The following is a 19854-nucleotide window of genomic DNA, read 5'->3' as shown; positions in this document are numbered from 1 at the left end:
ACTAGCATGGCAATAATTATCTGTGATAGCCGGCGATAACCATCTTAATGCTGAGGGCAGCCAGCGATAATTATCGCTGCCACTTGGTAATATGTCCCATGTTTCTTACCAGACCTCCTGAGTCCTATCATAGAAGATTGTGTGAACTGCAGCACAGTAGAGAGGATGTTGAAATTGATAGCTTTGTGAGTGATATATCTAATTTTGAATTGTATTTTTTTATAGATAAGGGGCCCTACTACAGAAAGTTCGACAGGAGTGCAACGGGCATTTGTGCCACTTTACGCGCCCCTGGGGCATAATTGTATTACAAAACGGGCTACAGATGCGTGCGCGGCCCGTCTGTAATGCGATAGCACTGGCGTACATAAAGTGTCAGTGCTATCTTTAGGGGGCATTTTCTCATTTGCATGTGGGTGTGTCCCATGCAAATGAGGGAATCTATAGACCTCCGGACCTGCCCTGTATTACAGACGTGGGCGCCGAGGCAAAGAGGCTCTCGGGAGGCACACTGACAGTGCGCCTCCTGATGGCAGACCTCTGGAGGGGTAAAGGGAGTCCCATGTAGCCCCAGACATCCCTTTGCAGGCAGGTACAGTCACTCACTGATCTCTATTCACCCTTCAAACCCACCTGCACTTTGAAAACACAAAGTGACTTTGAAGCAGCCGCTCTGTTTTTCACATAAACACGAGTTTACAGCTGCCCTGGCGGCAGTGTATTCACTCTAATAAGGCACATTTTCATTGTTTGTGCAGGGTGCACCTCTTAATTGGTGAGTCTGGTGCAGACAATGAAAATATGCCTTTAGTGTCACTCAGCCCAAAGAGTCATATAATCAAATTACATTATTAAATAGCTCCTGGCTTCCGTTTGTTGCTCGCACTTGTGTCAATATGAGAAAAGCAATTTGTCTCTGTCTCTTCTTAGCCTTTTTTCTTTGCCTTATTTTTATTAACTCTTTCCCCCACAGCTCATGAATAACCTGTCTAATTTAACCCCCCTGCTATCTTGTTCTAATTTTTCATCTTGGTATTGTCGCTCTCAGCCTGTCTCCTATACTGTCCTCCCTTTTAGTCACTTAACAAAGTTCTCTCATCATTATTTAAGCATCCTATAAATGTATCAGGTGTGTTTTGCCTCCGACTCTGAAGGGAGAAAATGTAGTCAGAATCCTTCCTGTTGGAATAGAGGAAGACACCACTCTTTCACTCCTGTGTCCTTACTGATGGACTGACTGACTCACTACTTTTTTTAACACACACAGCTGCTGAGGTAGCCTTCACATACCTTAGTTGGCAGAGCCTTCAGCGCCTTCTTTAAGGATGTCGTAGACAGCTCTTGGATCAGTTTGATAGGAAGTGACACAGAAGCTGAGGAGCCCAGAGTAGAAGCAGCCCTGTCTCATTTTGAGATGTGCTAGCCCTGAGACACTATGGGGAGCTCAGGATCTAGAGTCCAGTTATCCCTGCTTAGTATTGTGCAGTATATTTGCACCCTTGTAAATGTAGTTTACATTAATGCCACCTCTCCTGATGTGGCCTTTTCATTAAAACCAGGACCATCCCCTGCTCTGGACTAAATATTGCCATCCCCACTGTTCCATATTCATCCTCAAGGACCGCCTGGCCGTCCAGGAGGAGGCATCGCCATTGTCCACAAAGGTGTACTCAGACTGACCAAGCACTCAAATAACCCTACAGCAACTATGGAACACCTCCACTTCCAGATCGAACCCCAACACTACCCTCTATTGCACCCTGGTCTACAGGACCCCCGGCCGGCCCCCTCTTCAGCACACCACTGGTTCCCGCATCCACCGACAACATCCCCCTCAGAGACCTTACCTTCCATCTGGACAACCCAGAGACCAGAACACCTCCCTCCTGGAGAAACTCACCAATATCGGACTTAAGCAACTAGTCACCGCATTGATCCACACAGCCAACAAATGCTCAACCCCATTGTCTCCACCAGTGGGAACACCAACTACAGCCGCATCATCTTAGTCTCCTGGACTGGCCATCAATGCATAGATCCCATGTTTACTATGCCCACAATAAACCACCACCAACATAGCCCCTCCAGTCACAGGTGGATCAAGGCCACCCAAAAACTTCTCTGCAAACCACTTCACATGCCATGGACGCCAACACCGCAACAAAAAACCTCCACAAATGGATCTCCAACTGCCCCGACACCCGGGCACTCTTTATGAAAATGCCAGGCAAACAACACTCCAAGAAGGCTGGTTCAATCCTGCACTCCACAAGTCCAGACACCCCTGCAGACGTCTCCAGAAGAAATGGAGGCAATACAAGACCACAGAAACTCATGCAACCTTCAAATCTGCCATCAGTGCACACCACTGCCTCCTGAAAACTACTAAGAAGATATCCATCTAAGACAGATCAATGCCAATGTACACAACAGCAAATAACTCTGTGCCATAAACTAAAAGTTCACCAGGCTCAACAGCAAGACCATATATGGGCCCCCCTCCCAAGTCCTTTGCAAGAAACTCAGCACCTTCTTCCACTACTAGATCAGGAATATCTAAAGACAGCTTCAAAACCCCAGACCTGGACACCACTCCCGCCACCATAGCAAACAAACAAGCCACTCCCCAACAGACTGTGCTCTGCTGGGCCACGCTCACAACAGAGTACTCGCTCAAGACCATGAAGAGCATTTACTCATGTGCCCTGACGGATCCCTGCCTGTATCACATCTTCCACAGAGCAACCGCCGCCATCACCCCCCAACTTTTCAGGACCATCAACTGCTCCATAGAAACCCCTGCCTTCTCCGACAACTGGAAACACGCCGAGATCCCCTACTGAAGAAGCCATCCTCAGACGTCACGGACCTCGAGAACCTCAGACCGATCTTTAGTCTCCAATTTCCCACCAAGGTCATAGAGAAGGCCATCAACGCCCAACTCTCTGAGTTTATCGAAGTGAACTACATTCTGGACACGTCCCAATCCAGCTTCCAAGGCAACCACAGCACAGAGACTGCACTCCTCGCTGCCACAGATGACATTTTGCTCCATTCTTGACAGGTGTGAGCCTGCAGCCCTCATCCTACTAGACCTCTCGGCCGCTTTCATCATTGTCTCCCACTGCACCCTATTCACAAGACTCGACGACTCCGGCATCCACAACAAGGCTTTGGGATGAATACACTCCTTCCTCACCAGCCGGACCCAGCGAGTAGGACTACCTCCATTCCTCTCAGAACCCACAGTGATCAGCTATGGAGTTCCAACCTCTTTAACATCTACATGGACCCCTCGCAGCCATCTTCAGAAGCCACAAACTCAACATAATCGCCTATTTCCACGATACCCAGCTGATCCCTTCCCTCACAAATGAACCCACAACTGCCAGAACCAACCTCCACAGTGGAATGAATATTGCTGCTACATGGTTGAAAGACAGCTGCCTCAAGCTCAAATCGGACAAGACCAAGTACTCTTCCTGGCATCCCATCTTCAGCCTTGGTCAACTCCTTGTGGCCCGCCGCTCTGCGATCTCCCTCCACCCAAACGGATTCCGCTTTCAACCTTGGCATCATACTAGACTATCACTCTGAACCACTAAATCAATACAGTTTCCTCGGCCTGCTTCTACACTCTCAGCCTGCTTTGAAAGAAATACAGATGGATCCCCACAGAATCCCCACAGAATCCAGAAAGATGGTCACCCATCTAACCATCACCAGCAGACTCGACTATGGCAACGCTCTCTACGCCGGCATCACCCAGAAATATCTCAAGAAACTACAGAGTATCCAAAATGCCACAGCCAGACCGGTCCGCTACATCCCCCGCCACAGCCACTGCACGCAACACCTCCAACAACTCCACTGGCTCCCAGTCAACAAGAGAGTCACTTTCAAGCCCTTGACTCTCGTCTACAAAGTTCTATGTGACGAAAAACCAGTATACCTGAGCCACCGCCTCACATTGCACCTAATGGCCAGTCAACTGTGATCCTCTCAGCTCGCCCTCGCCTCCGTCCCCAGGATCCACAAGACCAGAACAAGAGGAAGGTCATTCTCCTACCTCACCACCAAGACCTGGAACACCATGTCTCCGCACTTTAGGCAATCCGTATCGCTGACCCAATTCTTAAAGGACCTCAAGCCCTGGCTCTTGGAATGATTCTCCACCCAGACCGACGAGCAGCCCCTCCTCCAGCACCTTGAGATCCTCACCGGTGAGTAGGCATACTTTACAAGTCCCTGATTGATTGATTGATTGATTGATTGATTGATTAATTGATTGATTGATTGATTGATTGATTGATTGATTGTGTCTGCTGTGCTCTCAAAGCCAGTGTGGGCTTCTGGCTGAAGTGATGCTGTGCTTCATTACCAAAGGAACAATATTGTGCTTATCAATTTTCACCCACCTTACATCAGGCAGATCATAGACCCAGCTCCTTCTGCATTGCCGCCCCGGCTCTTAGATATTAAAAGTCTGTTGTCTTCCAGCAGAACACAGGTGTGCAACATAAGCAGTAAACAAGCGCTAAGCAAGGCATTGTCTAAGGTGAGTTCTTATAGAAAAAAGAAAGTGCTCGTGTTTCTCTGGGGCATCGTAATACCAGTCTTTGGGCCCAACTTATACATAGATGCAAAGCTCAAGGGTCTGGCACAAGTAGCAACTTTTACATTCAGGAGAAACAGATTCTGTTTATCTTATTTCTGAATTCTGAAGGGAAAGATCCATGAAAACATGTTTATAGTCTGTCTTTCAAACCTCCGAGGTGTTCAAAGTAAGACTGATGTGAAAACACTGTAATGGGCCCAGCAGGCGCACCAGCTCCAATCCCAAACCTAACATTATGTTGGTCTCGTAAACATCATAGAGAAGATCAACAAGGTTGTATCAAGATAGCTTCAAATTACAGTCAGAAGCCTTCTTTGGGGCCAGCAATTCAACCTGTTAATAGATCTTTTAGGTCTCAGCTGCAGACAACTTTACCCAGCTGTTGGCAGACCTGTTGTTTCCAACACATCTCATGTACTTACGATGGGCTTTGGGTTACCCCTTGCTCATGATTAGATAGCTAAATTGTCTATCTGAGTTGTATACTCTTGATTCAATGTCTTTCTTCCCAATTCTTGTGTTTAGATGTCTGTCTACAGACCAATTGTTTTCAATACCCATCATACATTTACAGTGGGCCAGGGCTCATCTCTTGCTCATGATTCAATTTTGTTCCTCCCTATTCTTGAGTTTGTTCCATCCTCTCCTAAAGATGGCTTTAGATGTCTATTGAGAGACCTATTATTTACGATGCAAATCAAAAACTAACGGTGGCTTATCTTTCTGTCCATGTGTTTGGTCCACATAGGAGCATTTGATTTTCACAGTGTTCTAGCTGGAGGACTTGTATACTTCCTCTTTCAACTATCAGCATTCTCCTCCCACTGAAGGAGGTCAATGAAGAGAAGACTTGAATTCGAATTTAAAATATTTATATAGCGCTACATTCACCGTGCGGTTTCATGGCGCTGTGGAGACTAATTTAGCAGTAGGAACGAAAATACTAGTGAGGGGGAACAGAAAATAAGGTCAGTTTACATTAGGAAAAGCCTGGGTGAACAAAAAGGTCTTAAGATCTTTTCGGAAGAGGGAGTAATGTCTGGCCAGACGTAAGTGATCGGGGAGGGAGTTCCAAAAAGGATGGTGCCAAGAATGAAAAATTGGCTCCGCCCCATTTCTTACGTCTGTAACGGGGTACCTGGAGAAGTGATTGAGTGGATGAGCGAAGCTCACGAGCAGGGGTATACTCTTTTAGCAGGGAAGAAATGAAGGCAGGGGCAGTACCCTGGCGCGCCTGAAAAACCATGCAACCAGTTTTAAAAAGGGATCGCTCCCTGACAGGTAGCCAGTGTAATGCCTTCAGTAGGGGAGTAGAATGATGGGAACAGGGCCAATCTGGCCTCCTGGTTTTGAACCAGCTGGAGCTTCCGCAAACTATACGCTGGAATGCCGTTGTATAGGGCGTTGGCGTAGTCCAGCCGGGAAATCACCAGAGCAGACATGATTAGTTTAAGTGCAAGGGGAGAAAAAAAACGAGAAACAGAACGGATAGTTCGAAGAACAAGAAAACAGGAAGAAACAACAGAACTTATTTGTGAATGGAGATTGACATGATTATTGATTTTAATGCCCAGGGTCTTAACCGAGGGAGAAGGCGTGGGAGGGGGTCCTAAATAAGCATGGGCGAATTTTGCGAATCTCGCGTTCGCGAATTTTGCGGGTTTGCGAACTCGCAATCCGCAAAATCCGCGAATTCTCGCGAATTTGCGGATTTTTTTTTGTGTTTGTGCGGGTTTCTGCCAGTTCGCGAGGGTTTTGTACACTTTCGTAAATTGCGAACTTACCTGTCGGGTCGCAAGTTTCGCGAACTTGTTGTTTCTACGTGTCCAGCCTGTTTGGGACACTCTTCTTCATCACTGCCACTCTCTGTCACCACTGCCACTCTCTGAATACTCATGCCACCCTCTGGCCCACCCATGCCACCCTCTGTTTCATCACAGCACCCTCTGGTTGTCCAGTCAGTGTACATTATTGTGGCAACGCAAGCACACCTTCCCTGCCTCAAGTGACCTGAATTAATTTGGGGCTGATTAATGTGTCACAGAATATTTTTTAGCTGGCACCTGCTTCCTTAGTGCTTCCTGATTAGTGATCTTTCGCACTTGCTAAGTGCTTTCATTGTTGCAAAATTAGTTACAACACCTGCCCTGCCCCAACTGACAATAATGAATTAGGGGCTGATTAATGGATTTGAACTTCCAGCCTGGCTCCTGCTTGTCTCCCTTAGCTGTAATTCAGGACCTTTGTGGCATATGTGTAACTATTCTGAGGTTCAGAGCAGGGTCACATAATAGTTGCAACTGCCAACTGAACTCTGGAGGGGCCCCTCAGGAAGCACTACAGGAAATGGCTACTAATGATGAGCCTGAACTTTTGAACCTGGTAAGTAGTTTCAGTTTTGCTAAGATCGTATTTCTGCAATTTTGCACTTATTCGCGGGGCGCGAAGTTGTACTGGGAAGCCGCGAACTCACGCGAACAGTGCGAGCAGTGCGAGCAAAATCCGCTGCTCGCGGATTTGCGGATTTTGCGGGAGATTCGCGAATCTCGCGGATTGCAAATTTACCGAAAATCCGCAAAATCCGCGAGCGAAACGGATTTTCCGCCCATGCTTAGTCCTAAAGAAGAAGGCCAGAATGAAGCGTTCCAGGGACTGGAGGAACCACCTGTGAGAACCAATTCTGTTTTATCGGGGTTCAACTTCAGATGGTTGTGGTTCATCCAGTCCCTGATGAAAATCATAGTAGTCTGAAAATTAGAGATCGAATGAGAAGAAGAAGAAAGATTAAAGATAAGCTGGAGGTCATCCGCATAATTGTAAACGGTGACCTCCAGTTGCTGAAGTGCAAAGATCAGAGGATAGATGTAGAGATTAAACAGAAGAGGGGAAAGAGAAGAACCCTGGGAAACACCACATGTGACCTTGAGTTGGGTGGCCGAGAAATCCCCCAACCGGACCGCCTGGGTGCGGTCCCTCAGGAAGGACGATAGCCAAACCAGGGCCGAGCCCTCGACCCCCGCCGCTCCGACACGAGAAAGTAAGATGGAATGATCCACCGTGTCGAAGGCGGCGGAGAGATCGAGAAGCACCAGAGCCTGGTGGTTGTTTTGGTCCATGCCCTCCCTGAGGTTATTCAGGACCGACACCACGACGGACTCGGTGGAGTGCCTGGGCCGGAAGCCTGTCTGGCGGGACGCTAGGCCCCCATTGGCTTCTACATGGGCACTGAGGACCGATGTTACGTGTCGCTCCAGCACCTTGCCCAAATAGGGCAGAAGGGAGATGGGGCGATAGTTAGCTGGAGCAGAGGGATCCGCACCAGGCTTCTTCAGGATGGGCACTATGGTGGCAGATGTAAGTGCTGGGATTACCACCCCCTGGGCCAGCGAGCTATTGAGAAGGGAGATTGGCGGTTTGGGGCAAATAGAATAGATCTGTTGCAAAATATGGGCTGGACAGATGTCCGCCGGGGAACCAGAGCCAGACTTTACTTTGGGAAGTATTGCAAGAAACACTTCTTCGGTAAGCGGAGGGATAGAAGAAAGACGACAGTGAACAGTCGGGGGAAGGGGCTCAGCAAAAGTAGGGGAAGGAAGTGGGATATTGGCTTTAATGTTGCTAATTTTTTCCAGGAAGTAGGAGTTCAGAGAGTCACAGAGGGACTGGGTGGGGGGAGGCTTAAGTGTGGCCCTGTCAGAATAGGCCCTCAAGACTTGCCCCTCAGATAGAGGAATGGATAACCCCCCCCCCCCTCAGGAAGGGGGAAGAGCTCAAGAGCATCATGAAAGGGATAGACCCTAAATTCCCTCAACCAGGTCCAGCACACAAGGCACGGTGGAGAGTTCAGCAGGTGGTTCCATCCCCAGGCAGAGCATTAAAAGCCCACATGTAGACCCCAAACCAGCAAGGTCAATTGAAAGTGAAAGAGGAGGCGAAGGTGAGACAGGGGCCCTAGTCTGGGAGTCACTGCTGTCCTGAGGCTCAGCCTGAGTCTCCTATTGGGGAGTCATCCAGTTCAGGAGGGTGGAGGCTGGAATCAAAGCAGACTATCAACAGCAATGTGCCTCCCAGACCATGGATTTACATAAGATAATACGTCCATTCTTTGACTCATGGAGATTCTTATTCTCAAATAAATGCACGTCCGTGGTCTGGGAGGCACATTGCTGTTGATAGTCCAGAGGCTCAGCAGCACCACAGTGCTCAAGAACCGAGTAAAGAGCAGCTTAAATCAAGGAGGGAGTGGCTTACAAGATGTCAACGCTCACAATAGGGTTAATCCAATGAGAGCAGGGGCTGACATAGGAACTAATGCCACTAACGTGGGACCCAATCAGGGTGTTCAAATGTTTTTTAGTGATAGCCCCTGGAGACAACTAGGAGATATAGAAGAGGTGTAGAGAGAGGCCATCACAGGGAAGAGCTGTGAGCAAAAGGAGTACATGAAGCAATCATACATGGGGAGGCACAGTCTTTAAGGAGCACTTTCTACAGAGTAATACAAAATGGGGACAAATCAATATACAAATAAATATATAGATATATTCAACTTGCTACACAGGGAAGATGTAAGGATGAATTAAAGGCAGAGAAGAGAGTGCTGGCCATGTGTCCTAGTGTATCGACCAATATTTACATTTATTCTTTATTTTCGGTCACTTGGACCATAAAAGATACAGTTCATAAAATCATTACAGGTTAATACAACTTCTACATATTACATTTCAAAGATATAGTCAACATGTGGCACAGGGACAAAGATATCTTAGGTAAAGAAGAGAGCATATACATATTTTTTTTATCTCAGCCTCTGCACACTCGAATTTTACTAGATCATAATACTTTTCTACATTAAAATTCAGAATAAAAAACGATTATAAATATTACATCATTAAAAAAGATCATACACAACTTGACCTCAGAGGGTGGATGGGGAAGGTTAAAAAGAGATTGTCACACAAAAAGTTAAAAGAGATAAAAATAGACCTTGTGTTAATTCAGCTATGGGTTACTATTTTGGGCTACATGCAACCCTAACATTTCAAACCCATTCTTTTCCTAATCAGGAATACATTAAATAGGAATCTACTTACAGAAAAGACTATAGTTTGTGATGAGTCAGTTTTCAATATGCGCTCAACAACACTATAACTCCTTATGCCTAAAAGCTTACATAGGGGTCTGATCCAGCGGTTTCTGGCAGTTGTATACGCTGGGCAAAAAAATAATATATGGGCTTCATTTTCCATTTTTGATGTTACACATTTAGAACATGTGTCATTTCTTGAGCCCGCCCTGTTTCCTTTCCAACTAACCGTGTTAGAGCCTATTTGCAAAATACTATATCTGAACTGTAAGTATAAGGATTTAGCTAAGGGAGGTTCTATCTCATTCAAGAATGGATCTAAGGAAGCTACGTCTTTAAATGCTAAAAATTTCGCAGTTAGAGGCTCCACAGATGAATTGTGTATTAAGTTGTTATTTATGTGGGCCCAAAATATCATTTTTTGCTGTTTTTTATTTAATGATTGTAGCTGTTGTGGGTCGTCCCAGTAGTGTGGTAGGTCTAGCTTTGGCAACCACGTCATAACGTGATTTAACAATGGAATATCCTTGATTCGATTGGCCTTTAAAATTTCAACTAAGCCAGTTTTATAATGGATCAGTTCGGGAGTAGTCCAGATCCTGACCCAGAACAAAAGAGGTCTAAAGGCTGCATGATGGTCCCTACGTTTTATTTTTAAATCCTAAGAAACTGGCAGCAAAGGGGTCCTATTGGGGAGCTTTATTATTTGCCTGTAAAATTAATTTTCTTCCCGCTCAAAGCTCTTCCTACACTGGGGGCCCCAAATCTCTGCTCCGTAGAGCGCGGCGGATTGTGCTTTGAATTTGAATACCTCCAGTGCAGGTGAAACAGGTGAAACAGCTCTGTATGTGCTAGCCTCATGTTTTTTCAAAATTGGTACCGAATTCTGGACCATCGTAATCCTGCTTTTCTCAATTTGACCTTTCCAGGTCATTTTGCTATCCAAGTTGATTCCTAGTTAATTGAAACTGTCTACGTATTCCAGTGGCTGGTTATTTAAAACAAGGTTTTTTTTTAAAGATTTGTGGGGGTTTAGTGACATGTATTTTGTTTTACTGGAGTTTATTTCAAGTCCCTTTTGTAAACAATATCTATTGAAAGTGTCTAATAGCGATTGAAGTCCCTTTGGTGTTTGAGATATTAAAATGGTGTTGTCGGCAAATAATAAAGCCAATACCACCTCTCCTCCCAGACGAGGAGAATCAAGCGTACTTCCTGATAGAAAGTCGGGATGTCGTTTACGTATAGCGAGAAAAGGGTTGGTGCCAATACGCACCCTTGCCTTCCCACCGGAATTGGTTTTCTTAATTCTCCCCCTGGCCCCCAACGCACTGTGGCATAGTTCCCAGTATGTAGCTTAATTAGTTGCCTTAATATTTCCAAAGGGACCCCAATTTTCTTTAAGGTCTCCCATAGCTGAGAGCGAGGCACTAGGTCAAATGCAGCCCTTAAGTCTATAAAAGCGATATAAAGGCTGCCCTTCCTAATTAAAATGTATTTCCAGTAAATACACATGAACCTAAAAACTTGGTCAAGTGTGCTTGTTTTCACTCTAAACCCAGCTTGAAACCTTCGTTAAAATGTCCACCTCATCCATCCATTCTGTTAATCTATTTAAAATATGTCTAGCATACATTTTTTGTAGTATGTCTAGTAAGCTAATTGGGCGGTAGTTAGCTGGATTTTGGCGGTTGCCCTTTTTAAAGATCGTAACTATCTCAGCCCCTTACCACGTATGGGGAATTGGCGTCCCAGCGGCTATCGAGTTGCACAAAAAATTTGCATAAGGGCCCCAGACTTCTAAGTTCTGTTTTAATAGATCGCCTTGGATCCTATCCGGTCCTGGCGCCTTCCCTGCTTTCATAGCACCTATTGCTTTAGTAGTCTCCTTCTGGCTAAAGTGCAGTACAGTGGCCAAACTGTTGCCGAATATGCCAATTGTTATTGTACAATCATCCCCACTATAATCCTGGTAGAGATTAGTGAAATGGTCGACCCACGTTTTCTCATCTAGGTAGAGATCTTTATTAGTTTTCCCGGTCTTATTTCCCTTGGCGATGAGGCACCAGAAGGCAGCCTGGTCTTTACTTCTAGCAGCAGCTATTAAGTTAGACCACAAGTCGTTGTCCCAGGCCTTCCTAACTTCTAATAGTGACTTTTTATTCTTTTGCCTATACGTACTAATTTCTAAATAGCTCTTATTTTTAATGGCATGTATAAACTCCATCTTTTCTGCTCTACATTCCGTACTGTACCAGGGGTTGGCAATATCATAGTGCTTGCTAGACCCTTTATCTTCCTTTTTGTACAGTTTCGTCAGTAACGGGAGTAGAGCTTCTACTAAGGTGTAGTGTAACTGTAACACCTTATCGTCTCCTTCATTTAATTCTTGGAGTGGAGTAGCTATGTCTGAGAATGTATTATAAATATCTGCCATTTTGTCGTCTTTGGCTAGGATGTAGGGCCATTTTATGGCTCTTTTATTATAAGTTATTTGTATCTCTCCAGTAGATGGTATGTTCTCTTCTACTCGTTTATTACTAGTTTTAAGTAGCTCGGATTCTAGTACTAGTTCTAGAGGATAGTGGTCGATCTCCTTCCTGGTAATAATCCTTAGATCTATTGTAGTGTACCTTAGATTTAGGGACAGCATTATGTAATCTATCTGGCTTAAGTGATTACCTCTATGGAATGTACAACCTCCAGGTCTATCTGAGGGTAGGCGACCATTGCACGCCCGTAGTTCGTGCTCTACTGTTAATTTTAAGAGTTGTGTCGCTGCTACTGTACATTTTGTCTCGCTACTATGATCAAGAGAGGGAATGTTATAAGCTAAGTCTTGTTCTTCAAAAAGGTCACCTATGCCTGTCAAGGGTTCGTATTTGCAATTAAAATCCCAGCTGCAGATTATATCTGCCTCAGCCTCTAGTAACGCTAGACAGTGATCCAGTTGTTCCATAACTGGTGATTCTTTACTACTGCTATGAGGCCTGTTATAAACATTGAATAGATATATTATCCTGTTATCGCGCATTACAACTTTTAACCCCAATATATCAGGGGAGTCAATACATAAAGGGATTATATCCACTTCTAAGGTGATACTGATCCAAATGACTAAACCTCCTGAAGGACTGCCTCAACAACACTTGCTCGCATTTATACTATATGTTTTGTAACCCACTCTCTGGGGGGATTCTTGTGACCACGTCTCTTGTAAGAATACTATATCATACTGGTCTATGAACTCACTCCAGGAGCGATCTACTAAATTCTTGTTAAGTCCAGCGATGTTCCAGGAGACTAACTTTGTTTTAAGGCCTGTGGTCGCTTCAGCAACTGGGGTTAGTGATATTTGAGCGGGTGGGTCATTGGCTAGATTTTTGTCATTCTGAGGATCATTGTCTGGCGCCGATTGTCCTGATTTTCAATCTCGAACTTTTCCCTCGAGATGTTTGATATCAATAAGTCTGAGCTATCCCATATAGCTAACGTAGAGTGCGTATCCTCTTTTACCTTATCCCTATTTACTATGCTACTACATGTTTCAAACGAGATGTGAGCTATTGTGGTCCCTATCTCCTCATCAAGTCAGTCCACACCCTCAAGACCTTCCTAGAAATGGAAGGCATCAAATCGATTGTAGGTAGGTATCGTAAATTGGTTTTCATAAGGTTCGTAGTACCTTCCTCCTTGAGTACAATTTGGGTACATATGACATTGGGCCATGGGAGATGGAGGGTAAAAATAGCTAAGATCTACGGTTTGGATCCTGCTTTCTAGGTCACCTTCCCTCCCACCGCTAATATATTTTACCACACACCTATCTTTAAAGTTTATTATAATGCAGTCACCTTCTTGATCTTTTTTCCTCTGTACCACCCAGCTTAGTCTTCTGGCGTGAAGTATTTGGCCATTAAAAAAGGGAGAGATTGGCCTGTACCTATTTAGCCAATGGCTAACCTTGTTTTTTAGGTCAGAGTGGTTTTCTAACTTTACCTCTCCTAGAACTGGTACTCCTATCATGACCACAGTAAAAGGGGGGGTTTTGGGTGGCAAATTAATGCGTGTGTTATTATTAGACGGTCTTACTCTATCTAATGGCTGCTTCAGCTGAATATTTGCATTTGGACCCTCAGTTCCCCTCTTGTGCTCATCCCTTCCGTTTATGTTTTTGCTCTAGACTGGGTGTTTGCAGGCATCTTATCTCTACTCCTACCTAGATTTACTGGAGCGTCCATTGATGGCTCTTTATGCCTGTTGCCTGGCGTTGAGGATGCACGTGTTTGATTGGCAGGCTTACGTTTGTCTGATGCGACTTCTAGAATTTCCTTGTTATTTGGTGGGTTTACTGGCCTATCATTTGTTATAATTTTTGTCTGTATCAAGGAGGATTTGGTATGTTTCACTAAAATGTCATTGTTTTGTTGTACCATTTCCTCTATTTTTCCCAGTTTCTCCCATATCCTTTTGACCCGTTCATGCATAGGAAGCATAAGTGATTTCATTAGGTTTTCCATCCTTAGCATGAGGGTCTCTACACAAATGTTATTATCTGATGCCTGGTCGAGCAATTCTATGGCAGTATTGTCAGAGGCCATAATACTTTGGTTGCCCATTACCTGAGTTGGATCTACGAGTGTTGACTTTTGTTTGGCGCTATTAACAAAACTTGATGCATGGCTCTTATTTACTCCCTTTTCAGAATCAGACCCTTCTGCCACATTAATTAATATTGGGGAGGGGGAGGAGCCTAGCCTGCGACCATGATGGCCGCCTGATCCTTCGGCTCCGCCGACCCTCTCGCTTCCCTCCCGTCCCGTGGCTTATCCTGGCATCAATCCTGCTCCCGAGTTGCGTTTTCGGGTCTGGGAGGTGACCCCGACTCCAATGGTGTGTCTCCCTAAGCGCTCCCTGCGGTGGACACGATGGGACGTTCTTGCCTTCTCCCGGACGCTACCCGGAGCTGATGGGTCTTTGTTCTTCGAGATCGGCTAACCTCACCCACAACAACAGCGGCCACAGTAGACGGGGCTGAACCGGCCGACGGAGCGCAGAGGCTGAATTGTGTCTTCCCGCTGCTGCATCATATTCTGCCTCGCTCTTCTCCTCTCTACGCGAAGGGCATGTTGGCTGAGATCGCAACACTGTATCACCGCCCAGGCTTGTGAATGCTTTGTTTGCTTCTTGTCTCACTTTGTGATGCGGCGGGAGCCATTTTAAACACCGATCATCTGCAACTTGTTTTTCACGATCCCGGGCTGTAACTGGTGACACAGCAGCTGCTGACGCTGCATTTCTACCTGCACAGTTCACAATGGTTTGTGTTCCCTTTGTGCCCCCGGCCCGGCGATGCTATGCGATGCACCAGCGAGGTGCTCAGCTTTGCGATGGAGACTTGGATGACCAGTTTTGTGGGCTGCTACGAGTCTCAGAGCCCCGTGAACAGAGGTCTGCTGCATCCTTCCCTCCCGAGGCACCAGTGCGGATTGCGGACATTCTGAGAGCCCTGGATGCTTTTCGAACTGCTCTATGCGACAATGCCTGCGACCTAGGGCACCGTCTGGATGTTGCTCTCCCTGTTGTGCCCTTGCCCGACCGAGCGCATTCACAATTGCGGGACACTGCGCCACATCTTGTGTCCGATTTCTGTGGACTATTTACCCAGGTGCACTCGGATGAGTTGGAGGTATGTGATTCCGATATCCCCGAGATGCTGTCCGTGATGGAGATGCAGTGGTCAGATGTCTGTGTGCTTGCTCAGGGGATGGGGTCTCGTCTTCAGACGCCATGTTTGGATACTCCTTTGTGGTCTGTTGGTGATGCTTCCTACGTTCTTCTGCAGCTGATGCTAATGCCCAGGCCGGGTGGACTGCTACAGTGTGATATCCCCCTCTATATCATTGTCGCATGCATGGCATTGAAATGGACAGACTTTGTTGGACAGCGTCATGCTCTGCTGGGGTCGCTTCGGTTGTTTGTCCCGTTCAAGATGGCTACCGTGCAGCTGGACCAGGTCGATACTCCTGATCGCAGGGGCCAGGGTTGAGTTGCCCCTATCAATGACTGCGGTAGCGTACGCTGCTGGGGCTGCAGGGGGTGGACGGTGGAGCTGCCTATTGTTTCCTTTGGTTCGGGGATCCGGGGATGGGCAGCCGAGGTCTTACATGCTGGTTGTTTGAATTTACGTGTATGGCCCTCCTCCGGTCTTATGTGATAACTTTTTTTTCTTTTCTTCTCCTTTTTCCTTTATTTGTATTTCGGGTACTCTTTTTGGGTCGACAGACACACTGCTAGGGGGGGGGTAGGCCGTAGCCTCTGCATGCGTGTAGGGTGGGGGTAAGGGGTGGGGTTTTTATTTTGTCCATTTCAGTTTCTATGGGCCTTCTTTTTCTCTTACTTTTGGTTCTCCTTCTCTTCCTTTTCTCTTTCTTTCTTGGGTCAGTGGGGCGGTTCGGTGCGTGGGGGGTGGCGACTGGCATGTAGCATATCCTGCTTTTACTATCCTGTCGTACTATTCTCATGCCGCTAGCCTGATTACGTATTTTGTTGCTCGGACTTCTTCTGTTTGACCTGCCCTCTCATGTCATTGGTGGACTGTTGGAACTCTGATCCTTCTTATTGTTTATATTTTGGAATATACTAAAACTTTAAAATTTAACCTTCACTTCTCCTGTCGCTCGGTAGTGCGAAGATGTCCAGTGTAACCCAGATTGATTGCTATTTTATGCTCAGATACTATCGAGTTATCACTTTGCTTGCTACTTTGCATCAATATGTGTCGAGGCCGGCCGGATGGTTGTAGGCCCGTATTTGTTTTGCAATTATTGTGCAATAAAGGTTTCAAAAATATTAATATTGGGGAGTCAACATTCATCCGCATATTTGGGGTCAGTGATAATCTACTTTCCCAGTTAATAAAGTCATTAGGTGGAGATAGATGTGGTGTAATAGCACAATTAGTCTCTTTTTCCGGAAAGTCGGCATATGATTCCATGAGGTTGGAGTCCTGCGAGTACGTAGTAGTTACAGAAATATTTGCGTGCCTACTCGCTTCCTTAGTGGGTTGGGTAGATAAGCAAATACTTGGAGGTAGTGAGAGGCGCCTCTCGGTGCTCTCTATAGCAGTAACAACAACAGCAATTGTTTTTTGTAGCATTCTATCAATTGCAATCAGGCTTGGAAGTGGGGTGATGGTTTGAGCTTTTTTCCTTGTAGTCGAGCGAGTCGACATAGGTGTGTTTTTATTCTTGCTCATATTTGTTTTAGCCCTTCAGCAACTACGAAAATATAAGTGCAGTGCCCCACTTAACTGTGAGGTATCGTAAGATCAAGGCCAAAAAGTTTTGGTTGCTACAGAATGTCAAAAGACAGATACTTAGGTTGAATTCAATTAAGGTAAAGAGAGGCGCTTTACTCACAGATCACAAGTCCCAGAGGGCAAGATGTAAAAGGGGTGGCCTAGTCCAGTCCCCTTCAGGCCCCGGATGGCCACAGACGGCCTGCCCTTTGCCCGGGCTTAGCCCGACGACGCTCCCGCGCACTCCAGCGTCGCAGGGGTGGGCCGCGATTTAAAGCGCCTCCGGTTACAAAGATGACGTGTCGTCGTTCCGCCTCTGGGGACCCGCTAGGGAGCTTGGGCAGTGTAGTGCTGCAATCCCCTCCTCGGCAGCCGCGAAGTTGGTGAAGTGCTACGGCGAAGGGACCAGCAATGCGCAGGAAGCAGTGTCCGTCAGCCAGGTAGGAAGGAATTACAGTCCCCAGAAGTTTTAAGCAAGCACCCGCTCTGACGGGTTGAGCTGCAATTTAAAGCGCCTCCGGTCACAAAGATGACGTGTCGTCTTTCCGCCTCTGGGGAACCGCTAAGGAGCCTGGGCAGTGTGGTGCTGCAATCCCCTCCTATGCGGACGCGAAGGTGGTGAAGTGCTACGGCGAAGGGACCAGCAATGCGCAGGAAGCAGTGTCCGTCAGCCAGGTAGGAAGAAATTACAGTCCCCAGAAGTTTTAAGCAAGCACCCGCTCTGCCGGGTTAGGCCGCAATTTAAAGCGCCTTCAGTCACAAAGATGACGTGGCGGCGTTCCGCCGCTTGGGAACCATTAGTGAGCCTGGGCAGTGTAGTGCTGCAATCCCCTCCTCGGCGGCCGCGAAGGTGGTGAAGTGCGGCAGCGAGGGGACCAGCACTTCGCAGGAAGCAGTGTCCGTCAGCCAGGTAGGAAGAAATTACAGTTCCCAGAACTTTTTAAGCAGGCAATATTGATACCGGGCCTGCAGCTTTTACCATTTATTCCAGTATCTTTTGAAAGCAGCTGTCCACTCTCTCTCGCACAAACGCCTCACACCTGCAAAAACACAACAGGAGGCCTAACCTTCTACCCCTCACTGAAAATGTAGAACTTCCTCCGTCTGCACATAAGGTTCTCCTCCTCACTTCTAAAAGTTCTCAAGAAGCCGAAGACCTGGCTCTTCAACTAACCCCATCAGATGAGCTTCACACCCGCTCCAGTGCCCTGATACCCCTCGGGCGATAAGTGGTGCTTTAAAGATCTGTGTCATTTAATATAACAATGGGTCGGCATTGGTGGTTCCCAAGCACATGCTGAGCTCATAGGTGGCTTTTAAAGTTAACAAAGGTCCTAGGCTTAGGATTACTTTAAGAAAATGATAAACACAGGCTTAGAATAAGGACTGTGTGTTTTTTCTTCAGTTTCCAGCCGGACAGAGAAGTATTTATTTAGAGAATTTGATAGAAATATACATTTTATAAAGTGAAACAAGTCACACATTAATAACTGGGCACAAGCCTGTACCAAGTCAAGGAAAAACAGTACACAGAAGAAGAAACAATGAGAAGGAGAAAATAATGACAGGCAAACAAGTTGGAGAAAGAGGTGGCTTATAATACAATAAAGTTTTAAGTAAGCTCTAACCCACAGTAACTGCAACACAAAATACAAATTGCAAACCGGGCAGTACTGTACAAACAGTCGATGAACGTTTCGATCCCTATCTCCAAATTTTAGTTGGGATCATCTTCAGGACTACAATAAAGAGCTTTGCCTGATTGATTGCATTTACATAAGCCTGTGGAGTTAAACAGGAGGGGGAGAAAAAGAAGAAAAGATTTATCCTATAGATTATTTACATTAGTAACAGCTAGTCAGTTGCAGTTCTATACATTAAGGGTGCACCCTTAATGTATAGAACTGCATTGTTCTCTCCTTCTCATTGTTTCTTCTCCTATGTACTGTTTTCAGTATTACCTGGGGTCCTTTGCCACCTTTACGGGTTCCCTTGTTTTAGATACCAGAACTCATAGGTGGCATCAGAACCTAACATAGGTTCAGTTGTACTATAATCTTGATCCCTCTTGTCCTTTGTGTGTCGTCCGTGTCACTCTAGTTTTCTCTCATTTCTTTTTTAGTATGCATCATCATGCGTCTTCTTCTTTTAATTAAAAGAGGGCCTGTTCTCTCAAGAGGCTCGGAATTTCTTGAGCTTCTTCTTCTATAAGCACTGTTTGTGATGTTGTGTCCAACGGGAACCACAAAGCACATGGAAAGACCTACTTCTATTGGATGTACCTCCTAACTAGCTCTGCAGCCACCGGCGCAAATGATCTGCGCTTGCTCAAGGTGGCTCAGGATCAATCTTAAAACAGGTCAAGGGAATGTTCCTGAAGCGCCTTCTTTATCTTGTCTCTTTACTGGGAGGAGACCGGCTTGGCTATTACATGTCTTGGTTGGGTCAATATTCCAGGACTATTGATTGCCAACAATCTGCGACATAGCCCTTCTTCTCCTAAAAGTTGAGTTAACTTGCAGTGGCACAGGTGGGTCATCGCCTCAAAGTGTGGACAGTCATCCGGATCACTCTACGGCAGTCTAGGTTTATACTAGAAGAACCAGATTTGAAGAAAGATGTGGCTTTCATTGGGCAGCATTGTCTTTCAAGCCCTTTGAGTGAGGGTCCTACCTGTACTGTGGGTTTTCTGTTGATGTGGTTGGCCCAAGATGGCCGCTAAGTCCCACGTGCTCTTGAAGGAGAGCGGTTTCTTTCATCTAGTGGTGGCATTGCCCCAGGATCTGATCTTTTCCCTAGTGATCCCAGCGAGCTTTCACTGTGAAAATCTACAACATAGATCTGACAGGG

The 19854-nt window shown here is 46.1% G+C and overlaps 1 protein-coding gene across 1 annotated transcript in view; it reads right to left on the bottom strand.

The window, feature by feature from the left end:
• The window catches only part of LOC147725227 (extracellular calcium-sensing receptor-like), a 121233-nt gene extending 109092 nt beyond the window's left edge, over positions 1-12141 (bottom strand). Inside the window, exon 1 of the mRNA XM_086918213.1 lies at positions 11705-12141. Within this exon, the coding sequence (XP_086774339.1) occupies positions 11705-12141 (437 nt within the window). The remainder of the gene's footprint in view (positions 1-11704) is intronic.
• Between the last annotated feature and the right edge of the window lie 7713 nt (positions 12142-19854).

Source organism: Lissotriton vulgaris, chromosome 4_1 (assembly GCF_964263255.1).
Source record: "Lissotriton vulgaris chromosome 4_1, aLisVul1.2, whole genome shotgun sequence".
NCBI classification, from domain to species: Eukaryota; Metazoa; Chordata; class Amphibia; order Caudata; family Salamandridae; genus Lissotriton; species Lissotriton vulgaris.
This window is presented reverse-complemented; position numbering and strand designations above follow the sequence as displayed.